Source organism: Dendrobates tinctorius, unplaced genomic scaffold, assembly GCF_039654945.1.
Source record: "Dendrobates tinctorius isolate UK_male_01 unplaced genomic scaffold, ASM3965494v1 ptg000147l, whole genome shotgun sequence".
Taxonomy (NCBI): Eukaryota; Metazoa; Chordata; class Amphibia; order Anura; family Dendrobatidae; genus Dendrobates; species Dendrobates tinctorius.
The window spans coordinates 18,526,474-18,551,049 of NW_027361814.1; the positions used below are offsets into that span (position 1 = coordinate 18,526,474).

At 48.3% G+C, this 24,576-nt stretch overlaps 1 protein-coding gene across 1 annotated transcript in view; it reads right to left on the bottom strand.

The window, feature by feature from the left end:
* CFAP46 (cilia and flagella associated protein 46) overlaps positions 1-22,581 on the bottom strand; it is a 257,741-nt gene extending 235,160 nt beyond the window's left edge. The window contains exons 1-5 of the mRNA XM_073546509.1: positions 22,497-22,581; positions 17,388-17,516; positions 5,282-5,406; positions 3,785-3,916; positions 1,997-2,061 (exon numbers count right to left, since the gene is read on the bottom strand). Of these exons, the coding sequence (XP_073402610.1) occupies positions 1,997-2,061; positions 3,785-3,916; positions 5,282-5,406; positions 17,388-17,436 (371 nt within the window). The 5' untranslated portion in view covers positions 17,437-17,516; positions 22,497-22,581. The remainder of the gene's footprint in view (positions 1-1,996; positions 2,062-3,784; positions 3,917-5,281; positions 5,407-17,387; positions 17,517-22,496) is intronic.
* Positions 22,582-24,576: the final 1,995 nt, after the last annotated feature.

Genomic DNA, 24,576 nt, shown 5'->3' on the forward strand with positions numbered 1-24,576 from the left:
CAATGTTACCAAGGGGCATAGACAGAGACAGAAACCAGATCAAGCCCAGGTCAAAGCACGAGATAGCAATACAGTACCAAAGGGTTAGACAGAATGGATAGTCAGGACGTAGCAATAGATCAGAAAACCAGAATGGGCATTAGACGGTACAATAGTGGTGAACTGTAAAGGAGTAACGATAGCCAAGCCAGGAGGTCAGAACCAGAAAACACAATGGTACCAAAACGAGAGACGGAGTACAGAGTGAAGGAACAAGCCGGGTCATACACAGGAAGCAAATAAACAACGCAGAGTACACGCACACCAGGGGTCAGACACACCAGATCAGCAGTATAACTGACAGAGAATGCTAGTTTGGAGTGAGTATAAATACCCCTCCCAGATCCAAAGAGAGGCCGGCAAAAGTTAACCCTGTGAGAACAGGACATTAACCATGTCCTAACCATGACACTCAGATTGTTGCAGCTGCGATCCAAGCTAAAAAACTGAATAGAATCATAGAATGGTAAAGTTGGAAGGGACCTCCTGGGCCATCTGGTCCATCCCCTGCTCAAAGCAGGATTCACTTAATCATCTCAGATAGATGTCTGTCCAGCCTCTGTTTGAAGACTTCCATTGAAGGAGAACTCACCACTTCTCGTGGCAGCCTGTTCCATTCATTGATCACTCTAACTGTCAAAAAGTTTTTTCTTATATCTAATCTGTGCTTCCTCCCATTCAGTTTCATCCCATTGCTTCTAGTCTTTCCTTGTGCAAATGAGAATAAAGTTGATCCTTCTACAATGTGACAGCCCTTGAGATATTTGTAGACAGCTATTAAGTCTCCTCTCAGTCTTCTCTTTTGCAAGCTAAACATTCCCAAATCATGCAACCTTTCCTCATAAGACAGGATTTGCAGACCGGTCACCATTCTGGTCGCTCTTTTCTGAACTTGCTCCAGTTTGTTCATGTCTTTTTTAAAATATGGCGCCCAAAACTGGACACAATATTCCAGATGTGGTCTGACCAAAGAGGAGTAGAGGGGGATAATGACTTCACGTGATCTAGACTGTATGCTTCTGTTAATACATCCTAGAACTGCATTTGCCTTTGTTGCTGCTGCATCACACTGTTGACTCATATTCAGTCTGTGATCTATTCGTATACCCACGTCTGTTACTTAGCCCTATTCCTCCCATTCTGTATATGCTTTTTTCATTTTTATTGCCCAGATGGGAGTACTTTGCATTTTTCCCTGTTAAAAACCATTCTGTTAGTTGCTGCCCACTGCTCCAGTTTATTTATATCTTTTTGAATCCTCTCTCTCTTCTCTAGTATTAGCTATCCCTCCTAGCTTTGTGTCATCAGCAAATTTAATCAGCTTACCCTCAATTCCTTCATCTAAATCGTTGATAAAGATGTTGAACAATACAGGGCCCAGGACAGAGCCCTGTGGTACCCCACTTGAGACATTCTTCCAACTGGATGTGCAGCCATTTACGACCACTCTTTGGGTCCGATCACTAAATCAGTTACGAATCCACCTAACAGTTGCCTTGTCCATTCCATACTTAGCCATTTTTTCAATAAGGATATATCTCATACGTCCTTGGTTACTGAATTGCCACCCAGCAAAGAAGTATGCGATAGATCCCTGGCAGGGAAAGGGTAAAAGGGCAAGAGGCAGTCATAACTTCAAGAAAGTCAATGTTTGGGCGCAGTCAGATGGCCGTATAAATCGGATCGAGACCAGAACGCAATGCTCGGACTGGCCGGCGAATCTCCCGACCCAAGAGTGACAGCTTCATATATTTCTTTGCACCTGTTACGTTCGGGTTGGGAGACCCGCCGGCCAGTTCAAGCACAGAGTACCAATCTTGGTCCGATTTGTACGACCGTCTGATTGCGCTTTTATCCTAATTTGTCAAAGGTGAAATCAAGAAGAAAACTTTGGTGACGTACAAGGTCTCAGAATGACACTGCTCTATAAACGATCACAGCCCTGCTCTGCTCTTACCTCTGCTGCTGCTTCGCAAAATCGATTGTTTTCAGATAATACGCCACCGACTTTTCTAGGTCTCTCTAGGAGAAAAGAAAAAAGGTCACCACCACGCATAGTGGTGATCACAAACAGCTGAACACGTAAGGATGATATGTGATGATAGAATATAACGATAATATACTACGGATAATAAAGTATGCGGATGGACAAACAACCCAAACAGAAGCAGCAGAGCTGAGATACTCAGTGCAGTATTGTCCAACTTGAGACTCCGCAATTAAAGGGGCTGTCCTGTCCAAACTGATAAGTGTGCAATCACCCAGCGGGCTTCGGATCCAGGACCGGAGGGTATGTATGACTTATACATACTCCCGGCCAGTGGAGCGAGGTCGCATCCTCTAGTTGGCCACGCCCACTGGACCACTTCGGCTCAATACAAGTGTATGAAAGCAATGCCACGCCCACTGGCTGGGAATATGAATAACTCAAACATTTCCTCCGGTCCCGGGCCAGAAACAGTCAAATCCCCACATTGAGGGGTTCATGAGTCTGCAGTCACACATAGTGCCATATATGAGACACTGTCCTGACTCCTCTGTTTGCCCTGTGCACATGGGCCAACTAGACTCTGCTATTGAGAGAAGTGCAGAAGGGTCTAGTCGGCATGTGACCGCAACGATAGCAATCACACACATGTGGAGAATTAATGAGAACCATGATAGTGTGTGCATTGCACACTGTCATGATTTAGCATTCTGCAGTCCCTTAGGGTGACTGCAGACTTTTCTTCTTAGCCCAGCAAACCCCTTTAATACATACACTGGGGTTGTCATTAAGACTGGCGACAAGACAGTCTTAATGGAAGGAGGCGGAGAAGATGAGCAATGCCGCTTAATGAATTCGGTGCCTCTTCTGAACGACGTGCGCCTCCGTGCACTGCGCCAGAAACGTTCCTCCAGTCATGGACTGAAGTAGCATTTCTGGAGTACAAAACGCTAGCATTGCTAATTTGACAAGTGGGCGTGGCTGCACCTTATCACGGCTCCTCTTCAGTTCCCCCCAATTTAGTGGATCTGGTTCAAACTGGTGTGATATCATTAAAAAAAAAAAAAAATCACAAGATTTTGGCGACTTTTCAAAGCTTTTATGACAGTTTTCTGGCCTATTGTGTATTTTTCAGTTTTTCTATATAAATTCTTAATAGCCACCTATACATTGATGACACTGAGCTCAGTATTTAGTCCTCTCCGTCCCATAATCCCACTCACACGTTGCGTCATTCATTTTTTTAACCACTTAAAATCCTGATACTTGTACTTTTATAATACAATATTTTGTTTTCAAATATTTTTATTGATTTATTTTATAATAAGAAAAGGTAAGGACTAGGAGAGAATGGGGAAACATAGGAAAAAGTTGGGAAATAATATAATATAATATATAAAATATCGGGAAATAATATATAATATAATATTTGCGGGTATTCTGGTTTCATATTTTTGCTGTCGGATTTTTTAACTTTTTTTTTTACTTTCTGGACATTTTTTCAAAAGTTCTATGAAGTCCAAAAATGTGGCAGATTTATTTAAGACGTGTGCCTCATTTTCACATAAAATAAGTCAACTAAGAGGTAGTAAACGTTAAGGAAAAGCATCTTACATGACTATAAAGAAGCCTCCAAACCTAATACCCAGCGTGAATCGCTGTGGAAAAAGTGGCGCCACTTTCTCCTTTTTCTCTTACGCCACTTTGGGTGTTATTCTATCAGACATTGCTGCGGACTGAGCACTATGGACTTTCTACCTCATCATTAGGAGACTTCACTCGGTGTAATTGAGCTTGGCATAGGAACGCCCGTCCTAAAAATTGGTTTGGAGGAGGCTGGCTCTTGAAATACATCTGAAGACAGGCTTTGCTCACTGCTGGACTTCCAAGCTGTCAGGTCAAGTAAGAAAACAAAAAAATTGTTATTTTTACAGTTTTTAACATGAAGAGCAATTATCTTACAGCAAAAATACAGATTGTGCAAAAAAAATGTGCAGCCTGTGGCTAAACGAGGAGGAGTGCGGGGATGTGATCCTAATATCAGACAATGTAGGATCAATATCACAGACAGCAGGCGCAGCAAAAAACGAAAAAGGTCATTCTACGAAATTATTACTGAAAGTAACAAAATAAAAAACCCCGACACTTGATAAGAACAGAAATGGATCAATACTTGCACCCATGCTGAACTGTGACACTGGGACTAGAAGAACCACTCCATAAGGGTGCCTTCACGTTGCATCTACGCACCCCTTCAGTGGTCCCGTCATGGTTAACGGGTGAACCCCCCGCAAAAAGGGTTCGGACACATGTGCCGACGGGGCCATAGACTAATGGTGACGTCACGGCGATCATGCGTTCTGACGTGAATCATTTTCGGGAATGCACGCTTACAGGAGGTGAACAATCCGACATTTTAGGCTCCACCTGGGTGTCCGCCTCCCGTAGGTGTATATTTCCAAAAATGACCCACGTGTTCACTCTGCCGTCACCATTAGTCCATGGCCCCGTCAGTGCTCAAGTCCGAATCCTGTCTTGCAGAGGGGATTCAGACCATAAACACTGAAGGCACCACCGAACGGGTGCAGAAACGCAATGTGAGTGGCCTATTAATGGCATATGACCCCCATGGAATCCGTGACTTAGGGTATGTGCACACAGTGTGGATTCTACTGCGGATCCACAGCAGATTTGGCCCTGTGTACAGTACCATTGAAGTGAAGCAAAAATGAAAAACGCTGTGCACATGTTGCGGAAAAATCCTCAGCATAAACGCTGCGGGTTCAATTCCGCAGCATGTCAATTCTTTTGTGCAGATCCGCAGCGCTTTGACACCTGCCCCATTATAGGAATCCGCAGGTGTCAAAACGCAGGGGAAATCCGCACAAAATCTGCACTAAATCCGCAGGACATTTTACCCGCGGATTTAGCCAAATCCACGCAGAAAATTCCGCAGGGTAATCCACAACGTGGGCACATACCCTAAGGGTATGTTCACAAGTTGCATTTTTGCAGTGAACGATATGCACGCTTTTGTTGCATTTTTTTTTTTTTTGCAGCGTTTTTACTTGTGTTTTCACCCATTCATTTGAACAGGTTGAATATGCGTTCTAGGACTTGACGTGCTGCGCTGCAAAATAATGGAAACGGTCTCAAAACACATGAAGGGCTCAAAGACATACCATAATAACTGACCCGGTGCCTAATAAAATCACGGTAAATGCCACCCATCATTGCAGGTCAGATGCCACTTACTTGGAGGGCTTGTTCGGCACACAGGATATATAAGTCGGAGCTGAACTTTTCGCGTCCATCTTTGGTGGATACATGCCTGTTTGCTGCTTTAATTAAGGTGTACGCCTTGAGGAGGGCATCAGCATCTTGAGAGGTGAGAGCGAACCATATGTTACTGCGCACAATTAGCAGCCATGATCCCCCTCCGATCCCGCTCACAGACACACGGGGCATCGTCAGCTTATTACAGCCAAAATTAATGGGTAGAAAAATCAGTTCTGTCATTAAAGTCCACAGTTATGTAATTGTGCTGTTTGTGAGGCGGTAACAAATCCCATTGTCGTACCTAATTTTAAGGTACTCTGTGAAAGACAAGGAATGCCCACTGTATATTTGGCCTTATTTAGACATCCACTGATTTGTTCGAAAGCTATCCGAGTTTTGCACTGGCACATACAATAGTGAGTGGGATCGTGCACATGTCCGAGATTTTCGGGGAAGCTAGCGCTCCGTGCAAAATCGCAGAGACATGTCCGATTTGTAGCCGAGTGTCGGCTCAGAATCAGCAATACAAGTCTACGGGGCAATGAAAGCAATCACACTGCTCTCAGATGGCATCCGAGTGCAGTCTAATTTTCACAGACTGTCACATAGGAAAAGGCAGAGAAACTTATTTTTTTGCTTTCTCCATGTATGAGAAAAACTAATGACACTCAGACCACGAAATCGACCCATTGTTCTCACATTTGACATAAACAGACGTCTAACACAGACAGCAGAAGTAAGAGACAGCGTCCAATTTAGGTGAAAAAAAACGTCAAGGTTTCATTTATTTTGCCATAAATGCGGCATCTCAACCAGGCATAGGCCTTTTTCATGCTGGAAATGTTGCCTTTATGGCAGAATAAATGGAACCTTGACTTTTTTTCACCTAAATTAGGCACGGTCTCTTTCTTCTACTGATTTTTCCTAGTGGACCCCTCTGAGCTTCTTTGACGGTGCGTCCTTTCTGAGCCTATGTGATCTTTGCCACCTTTATTTTTGTTTCTTACACTGGTCAATGCTATATAGGGGGCTATGTAATGCTTCACATGTCCTGTGGTGGCGCTGCAGGGAAAATAAACCTTTGTGAATTTTCTTGCCTATGCAGCTGTTTTCTGGGGGCAGTGGGACACCATCCCAAAAAGGGATATTCCACGTACAGCACACAGATAACTAAAGAGGTCACATGAATAATGGAGCCGATGTCATTACTTGCAGGGACCAATCAAGAGATGATGCTGAAAGATTCAAGGGCTATGTAACACTTATTTCTTTATGTTGTAAAATCTCCTACTTAAAAAAAATCCAGAAAAAAAAATAAATTTCTTTTTCATATATTATTACTCAGATCTCTTTTTCCTGATGAGACTGGTATATTTACTTTGAAAATCCTGATTTGAATGACTGTATGATCCTGGTAGTACAATAAGTATTTTATTAGCTGTACTACAGCTGGATAAAATGCTCAATTTTCAGGTTGAGAAACAAGAACAAAAATGATTTTACCTTTATTTTATACACCAGCCTCATCAGGTCTAAGAGGTCTATGTAATGATGTGTGCAGTTAGCATTGTGAAATCTGTTGATAGATCTGTTTTAAAGGGGTATTCCCATCTCCAAGATCCTATCCCAATGTGTAGAAGGTGTAATAATAATAATACTAGTAAATACCTTCAATCACAACTGTCGTATAGTTCTTCTGATTAGCTATGTCGCTTACCCCATGTGCAGGGAATTGCAGTAACTTAGGTAACCATGGTTGCAACCACTAGCAACTAATTAACTGTCACTATATATGAGTGGTCGAAACCATTGATACCTAAACTGCTGCAATGCCCTGCACATGAGGAAAGAGACATAGCAAATCAGAAGAACTATACTACATTACTAATTGGAGATATTTGCTAATATTATTATTACACCTGCTACATATTGGGATAGGATCTTGGAGATGGGAATACCCCTTTAAGTCTATAGGGTCAATCAATAGCTGCTGGTATCCACTGAGCTCAATCCACACAGGACATATTTGTTGTGGAATTTCCACAGCAAAACCAAAGGGCCCACAATCCGCACTAAACTGTGTAGCTATCATTGTGGTTTATCGCGGTGCGTATTAGCAGTATAAACTGGGCTGTAATTGTGGCGCCCCCAGGAGTAGGGTCGCCACACTGGCATTGCCTTCCTCCAGGGAGGGTGATGTCAGGCTTGGAGGCAATGAAGGGTCTCTCTAGCAGTTCATCATTTACATGCAACACAGTTCCCACTCCAGGCCAGCAGAGGGAGCTCTGAACAAGAATTGGGGGAGGAGTGCTCTCTGAGGGCCAGGAAGGGAAATGAGGAGTTAGTGTGAGGAGGGCAATGAGTGTAGACATGTGGAGAGAAGCTGGAGGTTGAGCTGAGGATAGAGAGCTCCCTTCCAGTGAGTGCGCATGATCTGGAGTCTGGTCTCCACGGTTGTATGAATACTGAAGGTCCTGCAACAGAAACCAGAGGAATAGGAAGCTGTAAATGCTCTATTCCCAACTAAGACTCGGAGGCACAACAGCATCGGGTGAGCCAAGAGAGAAAGAGGGCTACAGCTGTCTGCCATACGAGGTAGTTCTAAGAGAAGATAAGAAGGAGGAACTTCAGTGTAACACAGTACTGGATGTACCTCAAGCAAGCGCTAGGAAGGAGACTACACAACCTATCTGATAGGGAGATCCCTGAGTTGCTTCCAGGCTAGCCTGTTCCTGTGCCATCTGTAACCAGGACCCTGGACTGCGTTTGCCAAGTAAAGGTAAAGAAACTGCACCCTGTTGTGTCCTTGCCTCCTTCCTGTAACATCCTCAGCACTGCTACATCTCTGTGCCAAACACTGCACCCTCTTACTAAACATTCCGCTACACTGCCCTGGGACTAAAGCCCTGCCTGTGGAGGGCTACAACATCATTGCTGCACTATACCATCTGTCCCAGAGGATCTGGGAGCAGCGTCGGCTTAACACCTCCCTTGCCGAACACCACAGGTGGCGTCACAAATCACTTATAAACTTTATTCCCAACTCAACCCCTTTTACATGGGCGCCCAGGGCCATGGACCGGGTCACCGCTGCTGTGACATTCCCCTCTGAAGGACCGGCCCGGTACCGAGTACCCCACAGCCCTGGGAGGGCGACCCATTTTGGCGTCACGAACAGGACTACGGAGCCCGGTATCCCTGGGTCCTGTGTGCCAGAGACTGTGTTGTGTGCTATAGACTGTGTGCGAAATTGGCGCCATTGCAGCCATTATCCCGCTGATTGGCGCGCACTGGAAGAAGAGGCAGGCCTTCGTAGGCAGAGCCAGCCGAGAAGCGCGAAAGGAGGAGAGCGCGCGGGAAGTGAAAAGCTGAGGACTACAGTTCCGGCGTCCAATGATCCCGCTGAGGAGCAGCATCCGGTAAGCCAGCGCAACCCCGAGGCCTGGCCCACGTTAACTAGGGGGGAGAGAAAATGTCTGAGGACAATGCCAATGTAGCGGCGGACGCTCCCGCTAACCTCCCAGTGCTGCCAGATGCAGGGTCCAGCGCAGCTGCGGCTCCAACGGCGCCACTGAATCCGGCAGCCAGCGCTGCCTCCAGGGCACCACAAGAATCAGCGCCCACCACGGCGGTCTCCACAATGCCGCTGTCTATGCCCTACATACCGGGAGCGGCCTGGCTACCGCAGTACTCGGGTGAGTCACATACCCTGAGTGAATTCAAAGAGAGACTGTGCAGTTTGTTTGAGGTGTATCCTCTGTCTGAAAGCCAGAAGGTGAACATCCTGATTGGGCAGCTAACAGGTGCAGCACAGAGAGAAGTAAAAGCCTGGCAGGACACTGACAAAGAGACTGTTAAAAAGATTTTGGCCAAGCTGAGAAGCACCTTTGACACTCGCACTGTTGCTGAAATCAAGATGAGGTTCTTTGGATGTAAACAGAAAGTACAGGACAGTATAAGGGACTATGCTCTTAACCTGCAGGAGGCGCTGCGAGCCGTCAAGCATATTGATCCTGACAGTGTGAAAGAGGAAGACAAACTGTTAAAAGAGCAGTTCATTGAAGGACTCCTATCCAGTACCCACAGAGCGCAGCTGCGCATCATAACCCTACAAAACCCTGACCAGGACTTTGCTGAGTTCAAGGACAGGGCTATTCGGGTACTGCAGGAACCAACTGTCAGCCGTCCAGCGTCCCCCCCTAGGCGCCCAGCGATCACCTACCACCAGGAAGCAACATCTTTCCCTTCCATCCCTGTGGAGGCTGATGCACAGACTCTGGATAAAGATTCAACAGAAGAGCTGCGTCTTCAGGTCCAGGAGTTGACCAAAGGTATGGCTGCACTTACTAAAACCGTGCAGTCCCTGCAGGTGTCCTCCAAGGAGAAGATCCAGCTTGCTTCCAGTCCAGAGGATGTACCGTGGCTCCTGAAGAGGAGAACCCCGCCACTCCGAGGGAAGAACAAAGATCGCTATGACCAGGACGGATGGCCCATCTGTCGTCGCTGCCACAAGGCAGGCCATCTTGCAAGATTCTGTCCTTTAAACGAGTAACCCCTGAGGCAGAGGGCCAACCCCCAGGAGTAGGACCACAAGGCTCAAAGAACTGGCAAGCCAAGTATGTTGGAGGGAGACCGATCCTTCCAGTGGTGATTGACGGCATCCCCATGACCGCTTTGCTGGACACTGGCTCCCAGGTGACCACTATGCCCTATATCCTCTACAAGCGGTATTGGGCTGACTCTGAACTCACCTGTGGCCCAAGTGATGAACTAACAGTAGTTGCCAGTAATGGCCAGTCTTTACCACAAGTGGGATGTAAAGAAATTACTGTTAAAGTGGGGAGGATGGAGCTAAAATCTCAAGGTCTGATAGTTGTGGATATTGATCGACGAGAATGTAATCCCATGATGACTCTTGGTACCAATGTAATTGAAAATTGTCTTTCCGAGGTTATTGTCTTGTTGCAACAGGTGGCTGAGACTGCTGGTTCCAGTGAACAACGAGTCCTGTAGAAGGAGATCAAGGCCCTGATGCAAAGACAACAGGTAGAACTCTCTGGCGGAGAAATTGGCAGCGTCAGAGTGAGTGATGCTTTCCCCATTGCAATACCCCCCAGATGTGAAATGTTGATTTGGTGTCGGGCAGCCATAGGCCTCAGAGGAAAAGATTACCAGGCATTGGTAGAGCCAGTATACTCTGATAGCAGGCCCACTGTCCTGACAGCCAGAGGGGTGGTTGATGTACGTAAAGGGAGAGTACCTGTACGCCATTTGATTTTTGAGGAGGAGGAGGCCACAATACCTCGGTATGCCACAGTTGCTAAGCTGCTCACTGTCAGTAACAATGCAATGCAGGCAGCAGAGCCCTTGGTCTCATCCGACCAGGTGGAGGACAATGGCTCTGTAAAGCAGCTGGAGGAGTGGTGCCAGCAACTGCAGGTGGGGACTGACTCTACACCTTCATACCAGAAAAGTGGGGTTTACAGGGTGACCCAGGAATATGAATGGGCATTCAGTAAACACCCTCTAGATTTTGGGAAGGCAAAAGGGGTTCAACATCATATCCCCACTGGAGATCATCCACCCATAAAAGAAAGGTACCGGCCTATACCCCCAACACAATACCAATGTGCTAAAGGTATGTTGAGAGAGATGAAGGAAGCAGGGGTCATCAGAGACAGTTGTAGCCCCTGGGCAGCCCCAATAGTTTTTGTAAAGAAAAAGGATGGTACCATGAGAATGTGTGTTGATTACAGGAAAATTAACAGCATTACACATAAAGACGCCTACCCATTACCCAGAATTGAAGAGTCCTTAGCTGCACTTAAAACTGCTAACTATTTTTCCACCTTAGATCTCACTAGTGGGTATTGGCAGGTTCCCGTGGCAGAGGCAGACAAGGAGAAAACAGCATTTACCACCCCAATGGGTCTTTGTGAGTTCAACTATATGTCATTCGGGCTCTGCATCGCCCCAGGAACATTTCAATGGCTGATGGAGTGCTGCCTGGGACACATGAACTTTGAGACAGTCCTGTTGTACCTTGATGATGTCATTGTTTTCTCCAAGACTTATGAAGACCATCTGAAGCACCTGGCTGAGGTGTTTGAAGCCTTGTCCAACTTTGGCCTGAAGGTGAAGCCTTCCAAATGCCACCTCCTGAAGCCCAAGGTACAGTACCTCGGTCATGTAGTGAGTGCAGAAGGTGTGGCACCAGATCCTGACAAAGTCACAGTCATCCGGGACTGGCCGAAGCCCAGCAACCTCCATGAAGTAGGCCAATTCCTCGGGTTGGTAGGCTACTACCGAAGGTTCATCAAAAGCTTCACTGAAATAGCCACTCCTATGCAAAATCTTCTGGTGGGGCAGTCCAAGAAAGCCAAACAGAAGAATTCCACATTTGAATGGACTGAGAAGTTGGAGAGGTCCTTCACCCGACTGAAGATGGCTCTCACAGGAGATGAAGTTCTGGCCTACCCAGATTATGACCAGCCCTGTGTGTTGTATACTGATGCCAGCAACGTGGGACTGGGAGCAGTACTGTCACAGGTACAGAATGGCAAAGAAAGAGTGATCTCCTACGCCAGCAGGAAGCTTCGTCCCACTGAAAGGAACCCTGACAACTACAGTTCCTTCAAGCTATAGTTCGTCTCCATAGTCTGGGCTGTGACTGAAAGATTCAAGCATTACCTAGCTTCAGCCAAGTTTACCATCTTCACGGACAACAACCCGTTGACTCACTTGGAAACTGCAAAACTGGGTGCACTGGAGCAGCGATGGATGGCTCGGCTGTCTAATTATGAGTTTACCATCAAGTACCGAGCAGGGCACAAGAATGCCAATGCCCTGTCCAGAATGCCTATTCTGCCAGATGCAGGAGAAGACCCTGAGGCTCTTGAAGAAATAGAGTTACCTCCCTTCCACCGGCCAATTGCAGCCCAACGCGCCCAAGGAGTGAGAAACAGACGGTCTGGCTTGAGAGAGGCCACCTTAAATCCATTGCCTCATCATGACTGGGCAGAAACGCAGGATAGTGACCCCGCAGTCCACCTGGTAAAGGAGCTACTGTCGCAAGCTGACTCACGCCCAGAGTCGCATGCTCCTGAAGAAACCCAGCAGTTGTGGAAGGAAAGAGGTCGGCTGTTCATTTATGAAGGAAAGCTATGTCGGAGGAGTATCAATGCCTGCACTCATGAGCTGGTCTGGCAGGTGGTAGTCCCAAAGAGAGAGGCATCAATGGTCTTGGAAGTATACCACAATGGAGCTGGCCACTTCGGATGGAAGAAGTTGGAAGCATTGCTCCAGGAGAGATTCTACTGGGCTGGTATGAGGAAAGCCATTGAAAGGTGGTGCCGGGAGTGTGGACAATGTAACCTGCGCAGAAGGGATCGAAACAGCCAGAGGGCTCTTCTACAGCCAATAATAACCAGCCACTTGAGTTGGTCGCCCTAGACCATGTGAAGCTGGTCCCAAGCCGCTCAGGCTACATCTATGCTCTTACTATCGTGGACCACTACTCAAGATTCCTGGTAGTCGTGCCTGTCAAAGATCAAACAGCCAGAACAGCAGCCAGAGCCTTTCAGCAGCACTTCTGTAGGCCACACGGTTACCCTGAGAGAGTGCTTACAGATCAAGATCCCGCTTTCGAGGCAGAAGTGTTACAGGAATTCTGTAACTTGTACAGTTGCAAGAAGATCAGGACAACACCGTACCATCCACAGACCAATGGCATGTGTGAAAAGATGAACCAGGTAGTGATTGACCTACTGAAGACCTTGCCTTTGGAGGAGAGGAATCTGTGACCAGAAAAGTTGCCAGATCTTGTAGACCTCTACAACCACATTCCTGTGAATTCCACCAACTGCACTCCAGCCTACTTAATGAGAGCGAGGCCTGGTAAACTGCCTATTGATTTGGATATGGGAGTCCTGACACCTGAAGTAACGTCACCAGATGCTGACTGGGACACAGAGAGGCAGCAACAGTACAGAAGAGTACAAGAATGTGTGGAAAAGAGTCTAGCTCAGGCAAGACAAAAACAAGAGAGGAACTACAATCAGCATGGACCTGCGGTTCCCTTGTCACCAGGAGAACAAGTCCTCAAGAGGAAAAGGAGGATGCATAAATTGGATGACCAATGGGAAGCTGAACCATATACCATTCTACCCTCAAACTTTGACAATACCAAGGTGTGCCTTATTAGTAAAGATGGAGGAGAAACCTAAGCAGCAATATCAAGAGATCATTTGAAATTATGCCCTGACCAGCTAAAAGAAAGAATGGAAGAACAAAATAACATCCAACCCATAGAAGAAGAAAAGGTCAGCACCATACTTGGAGAATTCCCTGCAAATTGGACTAAAGTAAATGATGCTATAGTGGTGCCCCGTGTTGATATTTCCACAACTGGTAGCACAGGAAGAAATGACTCAAGAGAATCTTGAAAATCAGGCAGCAGATGCCACACCAGCAGTGGAGCTATAGAACCCTCGCCCTGCCAGTGGTGAATCTGTCATGCCCACAGTGAGTAGAACTGGTCCTAGGAAATCTAGTATTCCTGTGCTATGCAGAACCACCAGTAGTGTATCCAGTATATTACACACTACACCAGTAGTTAGCACCAGACAACTAGTAAGATCCCCAATCACACCAGTGTTACGCAGATCTACCCGTACTACTCAAGGTATTCCACCCATCAGATTCCGCATATAAATAAGTTAAAGTAATGTTAACCTGTACATGTACATATGTAACTGTTTTCAAGTTTGTACCTACAGATAATCTGTAAGATTGTTCCTTTTTGAATTTTTCCCGCTTGTTTTCATGGACATTTTGACCACAGGACTGTGTGTGGTCACTACCTTGTAAATAGTTCACCATTTGCCCAGGAATGGACCATGGACATTGATGCTTGGACTTATCATCATAGGACTATTTTTGGAGCCTTTGGTTTTTGTAATTTTTCCTTTTTTTCAAATCTTGTAACCTTCATATTGTTTATCTGTTTATATGGTGTTTTATGTTTTTCATCAGCCCAGGAGTGCTGAATTGCACTAGGGGGGAATGTGGCGCCCCCAGGAGTATGGTCGCCACACTGGCATTGCCTTCCTCCAGGGAGGGTGATGTCAGGCTTGGAACGATGAAGGGTCTCTCTAGCAGTTAATCATTTACATGCAACACAGTTCCCACTCCAGGCCAGCAGAGGGAGCTCTGAACAAGAATTGGGGGAGGAGTGCTCTCTGAGGGCCAGGAAGGGAAATGAGGAGTTAGTGTGAGGAGGGCAATGAGTGTAGACGTGTGGAGAGAAGCTGGAGGTTGAGCTGAGGATAGAGAGCTCCCTCCCAGTGATAGCGCATGATCTGGAGCCTGGTCTCCACAGTTGTATGGATACTGAAGGTCCTGCAACAGAAACCAGAGGAATAGGAAGCTGTAAATGCTCTATAACCAACTAAGACTCGGAGGCACAACAGCAACGGGTGAGCCAAGAGAGATAGAGGGCTACAGCTGTCTGCCATATGAGGTAGTTCTAAGAGAAGATAAGAAGGAGGAACTTCAGTGTAACACTGTACTGTATGTACCTCAAGTAAGCGCTAGAGAGGAGACTACACAACCTGTCTGATAGGGAGATCCCTGATTTGATTCCAGGCTAGCCTGCTCCTGTGCCATCTGTAACCAGGACCCTGGACTGCGTTTGCCAAGTAAGGTAAAGGAACTGCACCCTGTTATGTCCTTGCCTCCTTCCTGCAACATCCTCAGCACTGCTACATCTCTGTGCCAAACACTGCACCCTCTTCCTAAACATTCCGCTACACTGCCCCGGGACTACAGCCCTGCCTGTGGAGGGCTACAACATCATTGCTGCACTATACCATCTGTCCCAGAGGATCTGTCTGCAGCGTCGGCTTAACACCTCCCTTGCCGAACACCACAGGTGGCATCACGAATCATTTATAAACTTTATTCCCAACTCAACCCCTTTTACATGGGCGCCCAGGGCCACGGACCGGGTCACCGCTGCTGTGACATTCCCCTCTGAAGGACCGGCCCGGTACCGAGTACCCCACAGCCCTGGGAGGGCGACCCATAATAACCTTACAATGCGTTGGGGGTGCCAGATCTGAACATCCAGACTGGGGGGACGTTCCATTTATGCAGCAAACGCTCGTAAAATCAGGTGCAGGGAGAGCTAAGTTCTTCTAGGGTGAAGAGTCTCCAGTATTCATGAGTTGGGGCTTCCTTTACCCTCATTCAGATTTCTACCTATTGCTGTGCATAGGCAGAAAGGTGTCAATCAACTGCAGCTCATAAATAAGTATGATCCTATTTTGACAAGTAAGTGGTATCTGTCTCTATATTATGCTACACTCACCATAAACCTGGAGACAGATTACTTTTAGGCCGGGTTCGCACATGTGAGAAACACGGCCGAGTCTCGCATGTTAATACCGGGCACTGCCGCCGTCACTCGGACAGGAGTGTGCTGCTCCATGTATTTCTATGCAGCTGCATGCTCCGATCCGAGTGCCGGCGGCAGTGCCGGGTATTAACATGCAAGACTCAGCTGTATTCCTCGCATGGGTGATCCCGGCCTTAGAGGGAAAGTGTCATCAGAAAATGAGCCTTTGTAAATTAGGGGGTTTTTTTGCGTAAAATGTTTTTTGTTGTTTTTTTTTTTTTTTTTTAATCTTGACAATGTTTTTTCCACATATCACGATTTGCAGTAAATATAAAAATGAGAAATCTTGGACATTGGCCACTGGGCCTTTTTTAATCTCTCACATCCTGTAGTTTAAGGAAATTCGCACATACCTTAGCCACAATGAACAGAATGACCTTATGTTTTGTATTGTGCAGAGGTTACTGTGAAGGGAGGGGGAGCAGGTGAGCTGTGACATTGACTGTTGTGATTGGTGAATCTGTGTTACCAGCTATGTGCAGAGGTGTTAACTATCATTGTAATCCTGCCTCTGATGATGATAAAAAAAGTCCAACATTTAAAAAAAAAAAAAAAAAAATGTAACACAAAAACCTGATTTAGGCTGTGTGCACACGTAGCGTTTTTTTAAAGCGTTTTTGATGCGTTTTTCGGGGTCAAACCGCATCAAAAACGCTTAAAAGAAGCATACCATTCATTTAAATGCATTTTGGCCTTTTTGTGCCAATGGATGCGTTTTTTTTACCGCTAAGGAAACGCTTAGCGGTAAAAAAACGCAGCATGTTCATTAATTTCCACTTAGGTCCGCGTTTTTGGCTATTTCCTATAGTCCAAAAGATGCGCGGAAAAAAACGCATCAAAAACGCGCTGAATAAAAACGAGCGTTTTCTGGGAAGGAGAACCCGTTTCCTGAGCGTTTAAAAAACGCTACGTGGGCACATAGCCTTAAACACTAGTTCAACTTTACATCCTTAAGAACAATGTAAAAGGGTTTTTTCTGCTTTCTGTAAATATAAGGTGCAAAAGATAGTTAAAGTTTTAAAATAACCAAAGAATTGAGATGTTCGAATAAATGTGCAGGAAACTGGACCAGTGGCCACGTCGGTATTCAATGGCCGCCGGGCGGGAGCCGTTCTGAACGCCCCCTACCTGCTGGAATCTGTGGCCCCTCTTCTGCTTTGTAGGCTGAGCGCGACGTCATCGTTTTGGCGTGAGACATTAATGAATTCGTGCTGAGCCAAGTAATCAGGGAAGGAGTCGGGGAGGCAGACAGGTAGGAGGCGGTTCCCGTCCGGTGGGTGCAGAATACTGACATGGCCACTGGACCAAAGTCCCACGAATCGATGTGCTGATCTTTACCAGAGTAGCATTACTGACCTGTGGACGTCCCTAATGCCCCAATGTCGTCTCTACTCTCATTGGTCTTGGTCTACAATCCTGCAGCGATGATGTCCAGCCTATGTCATGTGACTGCTGCAGTCAATCACTGGCCTCAGCAGTCAGGCCGAGATAGTCGGAGCGTTACCGCTACAGCCTTGGAAAAAAACACCAGACATGGCAGCGGCATTGGCACGTTAAGGACTCCAAAAGGTGACTGGCGCTACTCTTCCATATCTTATACCAGCCATGTAGAATGTAAGCAGATACCTTTCCGATTTTCGGCTGCAGAGAGGTGCTGTCTTATAATTAAATCCATAGTAGCCCCAAACGTCCAGGTAATAGATTCAGGAACAATGGGATGAATGTTCAGAAGCTGCGGTGGTGACCAGGAGACACCTACATAGGAACAGCAGAGAAGAGACTGAGCGACACAACATCAGCACTAGAGGTGATCAGACAGACTTGTAGGACCCTGGCCCAGCATCCTCGTCAGTAGTCCCTGGCCCAGCGTCCTCGTCAGTAGTCTCTGGCCCAGCGTCCTCGCCAGGAGACCCTGGCCCATCGTCCTCGTCAGTAGTCCCTGGTCCAGCATCCTCTTCAGTAGTCCCTGGCCAAGCGTCCTCATCAGCAGTCCCTGGCCCAGCGTCCTCGTCAGTTGTCACTGGTCCAGCGTCCTCGTCAGTAGTCCCTGGCCCAGCGTCCTCGTCAGTAGACCCTGGCCCAGCGTCCTCGTCAGTAGTCACTGGTCCAGCGTCCTCGACAGTAGTCCCTGGCCCAGCGTCCTCATCAGTAGACCCTGGCCCAGCGTCCGCGTCAGGAGTCCCTGGTCCAGCATCCTTGTCAGTAGTCCCTGGTCCAGGGTATTCATCAGTAGTCCCTGGTCCAGCGTACTCGTCAGTAGTCCCTGGCCCAGCGTCCTCGTCAGTAGACCCTGGCCCAGCGTCCTCGTCAGTAGTCACTGGTCCAGCGTCCTCGTTAGTAGTCCCTGGCCCAGCGTCCTCGTCAGAAGACCCTGGCCCAGCGTTCTCGTCAGTAGTCACTGGTCCAGCGTCTTCGTCAGTAGTCCCTGGCCCAGCATCCTCGTTAGTACTCCCTGGTCCAGCTTCATCGTCAGTGGTCCCTGGTCCAACGTCCTCTTCAGTAGTCCCTGGTGAAGCGTCATCATCGGTAGTCCCTGGCCCAGCTTAATCGTCAGTAGTCCCTGGTCCAGCGTCATCGTCAGTAGTCACTGGCCCAGCGTCCTCTTCAGTAGTCCCTGGCCCAGCGTCCTCGTCAGTAGTCCCTGGCCCAGCATCCTCGTCAGTAGTCCCTGGCCCAGCGTCCTCGTCAGTAGTCCCTGGCCCAGCGTCCGCGTCAGGAGTCCCTGGTCCAGCGTCCTTTTCAGTAGTCCCTGGTCCAGCGTACTCGTCAGTAGTCCCTGGCCGCCAGACCACATTCCTGAGAACGTCCTCCGACCAGCTGGGATCCGATGTGCCTTCTCTGAATCATAGGCCGTGTGCCAAGTCGTGCCTAATGTGAAGAAGCTCCGGGAATTCTGGCACATAGGAGGCGCTACACAGGGCTGTGGTCTGGTGACCAGGTAATACAGACGGTGGCAGCTGGACCAGAGGAATAACTTTTCGTGTATTTTGGTGACATGAGTTGTTGTTTTGAATGAAAAACAGAAAAAAAAATCCCATGTGCGGTGAAATAATGAAAAAAAAAAGAACTAAAATTCTGCCGTTGTGCTTTCAATGTGCGGGAAATATGACTTTTCGAGTCATTATAACTACAGTGATACTTGATACTTTTTTTTTCTATATTTTAGTAGATAAAGGACTATGGGTGGAGACCTGACGAGTTCCATGACATCTCTGGCCGGCTCCAGTTACTGTAGACATATATGGCGGAGGCATGTCAATGAAATGCAGTGGGGCAGGGAGAAGCCGGCCAGGGACGTCATTGGACTAGCCAGGGCTCTTCCTATAGTCTCCAAATGGCAAGATATTTTTTCACATTTGTAATCAATTTTTGAATACAGAAAGTGATTCAAACTTTTTATGTTTTATTAATAACTTTATAAACATCTTTCATTGACCATGTTTTATGTCTCCCTTGAACCTGTCATATTCTGATCTCTTGTATTATATACTGCGATATTACAGATCTGCAATATATAAGTAAATTACATGCTGGGCTTCACAGGATGAACAAGATGGAAGTGATAGGGCCTACAGTATGAACGCTTTGGGTGCCAGAATGCGTCTGCACTGGCAACATAACCATTTAAATGCCACCGTCAGCGATTGACAGCGGCATTTAAATGTTTAAAGAGCACAGATTGGCGTTAGCGGCAGGTGCAAGCCGGAGGCGGAAACATAATGGGTGCAACCTGTGCAGCCGCCCGAGAGTTGAGGGGTCCCATATCTTCGTACAAATCAGGTACAATTTTGCATTTTAGGAGCTCTTAGATTGCAAAGGGCCCATATATTGTTCTCGCACAGGGGCCCTTTTCTGTCTGTGTCCGCCAGTGCTTCCAGCTGGCTGAGCCTGCGCCATACACACACTCCCTGATGACGTACATGTACAGCGGGGCAGGAAGTGGCTGAAGGGTCGTTGTTTCCATCGTTATACATGGATTTTGTTATGTAGTATATGTAGCTACAAGCACTTTGCAATTTATCGTTTCTTAAAGGGAATCTGTCACCCCTTTATTGAGATATCATATAATGATATCATTCAATTGTGTGTCACATAAGGATTCTCTTGGTACTTTTGCTTCCCCCTGACCCCGCACCTTTCATGCATAAATACCTTTTTTATATCGGCTCAGATGTATGTAAACTGCCGCGGTCCGGTCCGCTGGGCGGGGCTTATTCACCTGCTCTCCCATCCCTGTCTTGCTCTATGTATTTCTTCTTGTGTAGAGCAAGACAGGGAGGGGGGGAGCAGGTGAATAAGCCCCGCCCAGCGGACCGGACAGCGGCAGTTTACATACATCTGAGCCGATATAAAAAAGGTATTTGTGCATGAAAGGTGCGGGGTCAGGGGGAAGCGAAAGTACTAAGAGAATCCTTATGTGACACACAATTGAATGATATCATTATATGATATCTCAAAAAAGGGGTGACAGATTCCCTTTAAAACCTGCACCCGTTCTTGAGATATTAACACTTTCATCTGTGCTTACACCTCATTGCCTAGGAGACCGACCACCGCTGCTGTCTAGCTTGTAAGCTCCGTTCTGAAGCGAAGTAACAGAGCTCCAGCTTCAAACCAGTGCTTACAAGCTGAATAAAAAGCTTGTAAGCACTGTGCATGTTCGGCCACCGCTGCTAGACACCAGTGCTGGTCGGTCTCCTAGGCACCGAACTGGAATCAAAAGAAAAAGTGTTAATATCTCAAGAAAGGTGGAAAATCTTAATAAAGGGTAAGCTGCAAAAGTGTTTAAATTTACACGCATTATCTGACAATAGCCATCTATGCACCTTTTCAATGCATTTTTCCTTACAGGCCGTGAAAACGGAGGCGGCAAAGTCCCCTGTGTGAATGGAGTGTTAGTATGTGACCACTGCTCCATACAATTCCATGGGACTGATATCAACTTGCTGAGCGCTGTGTTCAGGAATTAAACGGAGCAGTAACGCGCTGTTCACACTGGGTAATTTGTGACCTACCCGCTCCCGTACATTGAGGGAAAAACCTCTTTATACAAGCAGAAGTGCATTTTCCAAATATATCGATCGGAAATAAATCCGGGTACAGAGCGCCCCATCTGGTGCCGTACGGCAACAGCATTATCATATATCAGTACTCAGAGCGCCCCCTACTGCCCCGAGACATCTGCGGGATCGTCGCGCGGTGCACAACTGGTCACATACTTTGTGCAGGCGGACGACCTCCAGCTGCAGCGCCTCCGCAGGGGGAAGGAGACAGTGCACAGTTCCTGTCCTCCGGCTGCAGCGCCTCCGCAGGGGGAAGGAGACAGTGCACAGTTCCTGTCCTCCGGCTGCAGCGCCTCCACAGGGGGAAGGAGACAGTGAACAGTTCCTGTCCTCCGCTGCAGCGCCTCCGCAGGGGGAAGGAGACAGTGCTTAGTTCGTGTCTTCCGGCTGCAGCGCCTCTGCAGGGGAACAAGACAGTGCACAGTTCCTGTCCTCCGGCTGCAGCGCCTCCGCAGGGGGAAGGAGACAGTGCACAGTTCCTGTCCTCCGACTGCAGTGCCTCCGCAGGGATAAGGAGACAGTGCACAGTTCCTGTCCTCCGGCTGCAGCGCCTCCGCAGGGATAAGGAGACAGTGCTGTCCTCCGGCTGCAGCGCCTCCGCAGGGGGAGTTCCTGTCCTCCGGCTGCAGCACCTCCGCAGGGGGAAGGAGACAGTGCTTAGTTCGTGTCCTATGGCTGCAGCGCCTCCGCAGGGGGAGTTCCTGTCCTCCGGCTGCAGCGCCTCCGCAGGGGGAAGGAGACAGTGCTTAGTTCGTGTCCTCCGGCTGCAGCGCCTCCGCAGGGGGAAGGACACAGTGCACAGTTCCTGTCCTCCGGCTGCAGCGCCTCCGCAGGGGGAAGGAGACAGTGCTCCGTTCCTGTCCTCCGGCTGCAGCGCCTCCGCAAGGGAAAGGAGACAGTGTACAGTTCCTGTCCTCCGGCTGCAGCGCCTCCGCCGGGGGAGTTCCTGTCCTCAGGCTGCAGCGCCTCCGCAGGGGGAAGGAGACAGCGCTTAGTTCATGTCCTCCGGCTGCAGCGCCTCCGCAGGGGGAAGGACACAGTGCACAGTTCCTGTCCTCCGGCTGCAGCGCCTCCGCAGGGGGAAGGAGACAGTGCACAGTTCCTGTCCTCCGGCTGCAGCGCCGCCGCAAGGGGAAGGAGACAGTGCTTAGTTCATGTCCTCCGGCTGCAGCGCCTCCGCAGGGGGAAGGAGACAGTGCACAGTTCCTGTCCTCCGGCTGCAGCGCCGCCGCAAGGGGAAGGAGACAGTGCTTAGTTCGTGTCCTCCGGCTGCAGCGCCTCCGCAGGTTGAAGGACACAGTGCACAGTTCCTGTCCTCCGGCTGCAGCGCCTCCGCAGGGGGAAGGAGACAGTGCACAGTTCCTGTTTTATATCCTGCAGTGGGTTGTTTGCAGTTGCTGGGGAGACTACAACTCCCACCATTGCATGGCTGCAGACTACTACCCTGTACAGAGTTGGCAGAGAGGTCCACAACGTGTCTGGTCAGGCAGAGAGCACTGTAGGCACAATAACGTCCGTCCTAACAGCAGAGAGAACGTCCCCGGATGTAAAGAGTCGCAGGGCGTGCTGGGCCTTGTAGTTCGGCAGCAGCTGCGGCCCGTCAGTGACCTGTATATATATATATATATATCGGCAGTGGGGACAGCTCGGTATAATATCGCACTGTACTCACCTCTGCAAGCGCCGCAGCTACAACAAGACTTCCCTGTAACCTAGCAACAAGACGCACAGAACGCCCGTCAGCTACGGAAGCCGCACTGGCCCGAAACTAGTGAATTGGCGTTCTGTACTAGATATTGATGCATAAAGGAAAAGGAAGATAGACTTGTGTGTCAGTTCAGACTAAACAGCTTTTTCCAGCTGAAAAAATATACGTATTAAAAAAACAAACAAACAAACCCTGCAGCTGCATATGAGATAATACAGGAAAAAGGCCATAATTACAACTGGTGCACATTAGTACATGTGGTTTAGCGCAGGCCTGTAGCGCCCATCACACATTTGGGCACAGGTGGCGCAGCTATAGGGGCGCAGAGGTCGTAGTCACAGCTGCATCCCGGTGCCCGAGGGGCTGAAATACTCCTCTGACAAATTGAGACGTGTTCACATTAAACCCATTTCAGACTTCTTACCTTCCATGAAGCTGCACAAACTTCTTCGAGAAAATCCCATATTTAATAATTTTATGCGCACAAGGTTTTTTTTTCCAAGCGGGTGAAATCCGAGGAGGTTTTCAACCAAAAACCACTTCAGAGCCTTGCTGGATCCTGGTGGGGTTTCTAGGCGTTTTCTTTAGCATATTTTCAGGGTGTTTTCCTTGAGCGTTTGTTTGTTTTTTCTTCTAGTGTTTTTCAGGCATTTTGTGGGTGTTCGTTGATGCCCATTAAGCAATGAGTAAAATGAAAACTGTCAGGAGTCTTCCAAGTGTCATTTGAGGCTTTTCATTGACATCTAGTGCAAAATACAGTATGTGGGTCGCCCTCCCAGGGTCGTGGGGAACTCTGTACCAGGCTGGTGTCAGGGGAATGTGTCACAGCAGCGGAGACCCGGTCCGTGGCCCTGGGCGCCCAAGTAATGGAGAGATGTAGTTAATGGAATGGAATAGTTCGTGACGTCACCTGTGGTGTTCGGCAAGGGAGGTGTTAAGCCGACGCTGCAAACAGATCCTCTGGGGCTGGTGGTGTGGTGCAGCAATGATGGTATAGCCCTCCACAGGCAGAGCTGTTGTCCCAGGGCAGTGTAGATGTGGGGACACTTAGGTGGTGTAGTGTCCGGCGCAGGGGATGTAGCAGTGTCAGGCGGACGGACGCAGGAAGGAATGTAGGACACCAGGGCCTGTAGTTCCAAAGCTTTACTCACAGTCAGTAGTGTCTGCTTTTGTGCCGTGTCCTCCAGGTCAGGGACTCAGTCAACCTCCAGGCAAGATGGAAAGCTCCCTTCCACACTCCGCCAACTTATGTGCCTTTCCTGAACGTCTCCTCTATAGCGCCTTTAAGTGTGAAGATCTCCAGTACAATGGTACGCTGGAGTTCCTCCTGACAGATGTTCCCAAGAACTCTACTTGTAAGGCAGATAGCTGTAGCCTGCTTCGGGGACTCCCTTCTCCTGAGTCCCGGCTCTCTATTCAATTGCTGTTGTGCCTCAAGTCTTAGGCCTCTTTCACACATCAGGTTTTCGCCGTCAGGCGCGATCCGGCGCTTTTGACAGAAACCGGATCCGGCGAAATGCAATGCCGGATCCGGTTTCCCCCCCATTGACTTGCATTTGCGCCGGATCGCGCCGGATGGCCATGCGTTTCATCCGGTTTTCGCCGGATCCGGCAATGTGTCGCGATCAGGCGTCTGGAAAAAACGTCTACTGTAACGTTTTTTGTCTCCGGCGAAAAAGCCGGACATGCCGGATCCGGCGCGTCCGGCTTTTTCACACAATGAAAGCCTATGAGCGCCGCAATGCGCCGGATCCGGCAAAAGCCGGATCCGGTGGCCGGATCCGGTTTTTTTGGTCTGAGCATGCTCAGTAGCTCTGCCCACAAGACATATATAAAAGCAAGACAGTGGGACCCACAGCCACACCCAACATGCCACCCAAGCCAAGAACCAGGAGAAGGCAGCAGACATCTGCAGCACCATCAGCACCACCACCACCCCAAATGGAGCAGCAAATGGAACATGCTGAGGAGGGGAGTCCAGAAGCAGATGAGAGACGGTAATTATCAAATCCCCCATTCCTCCAAACTAGGGCCATGGAATATC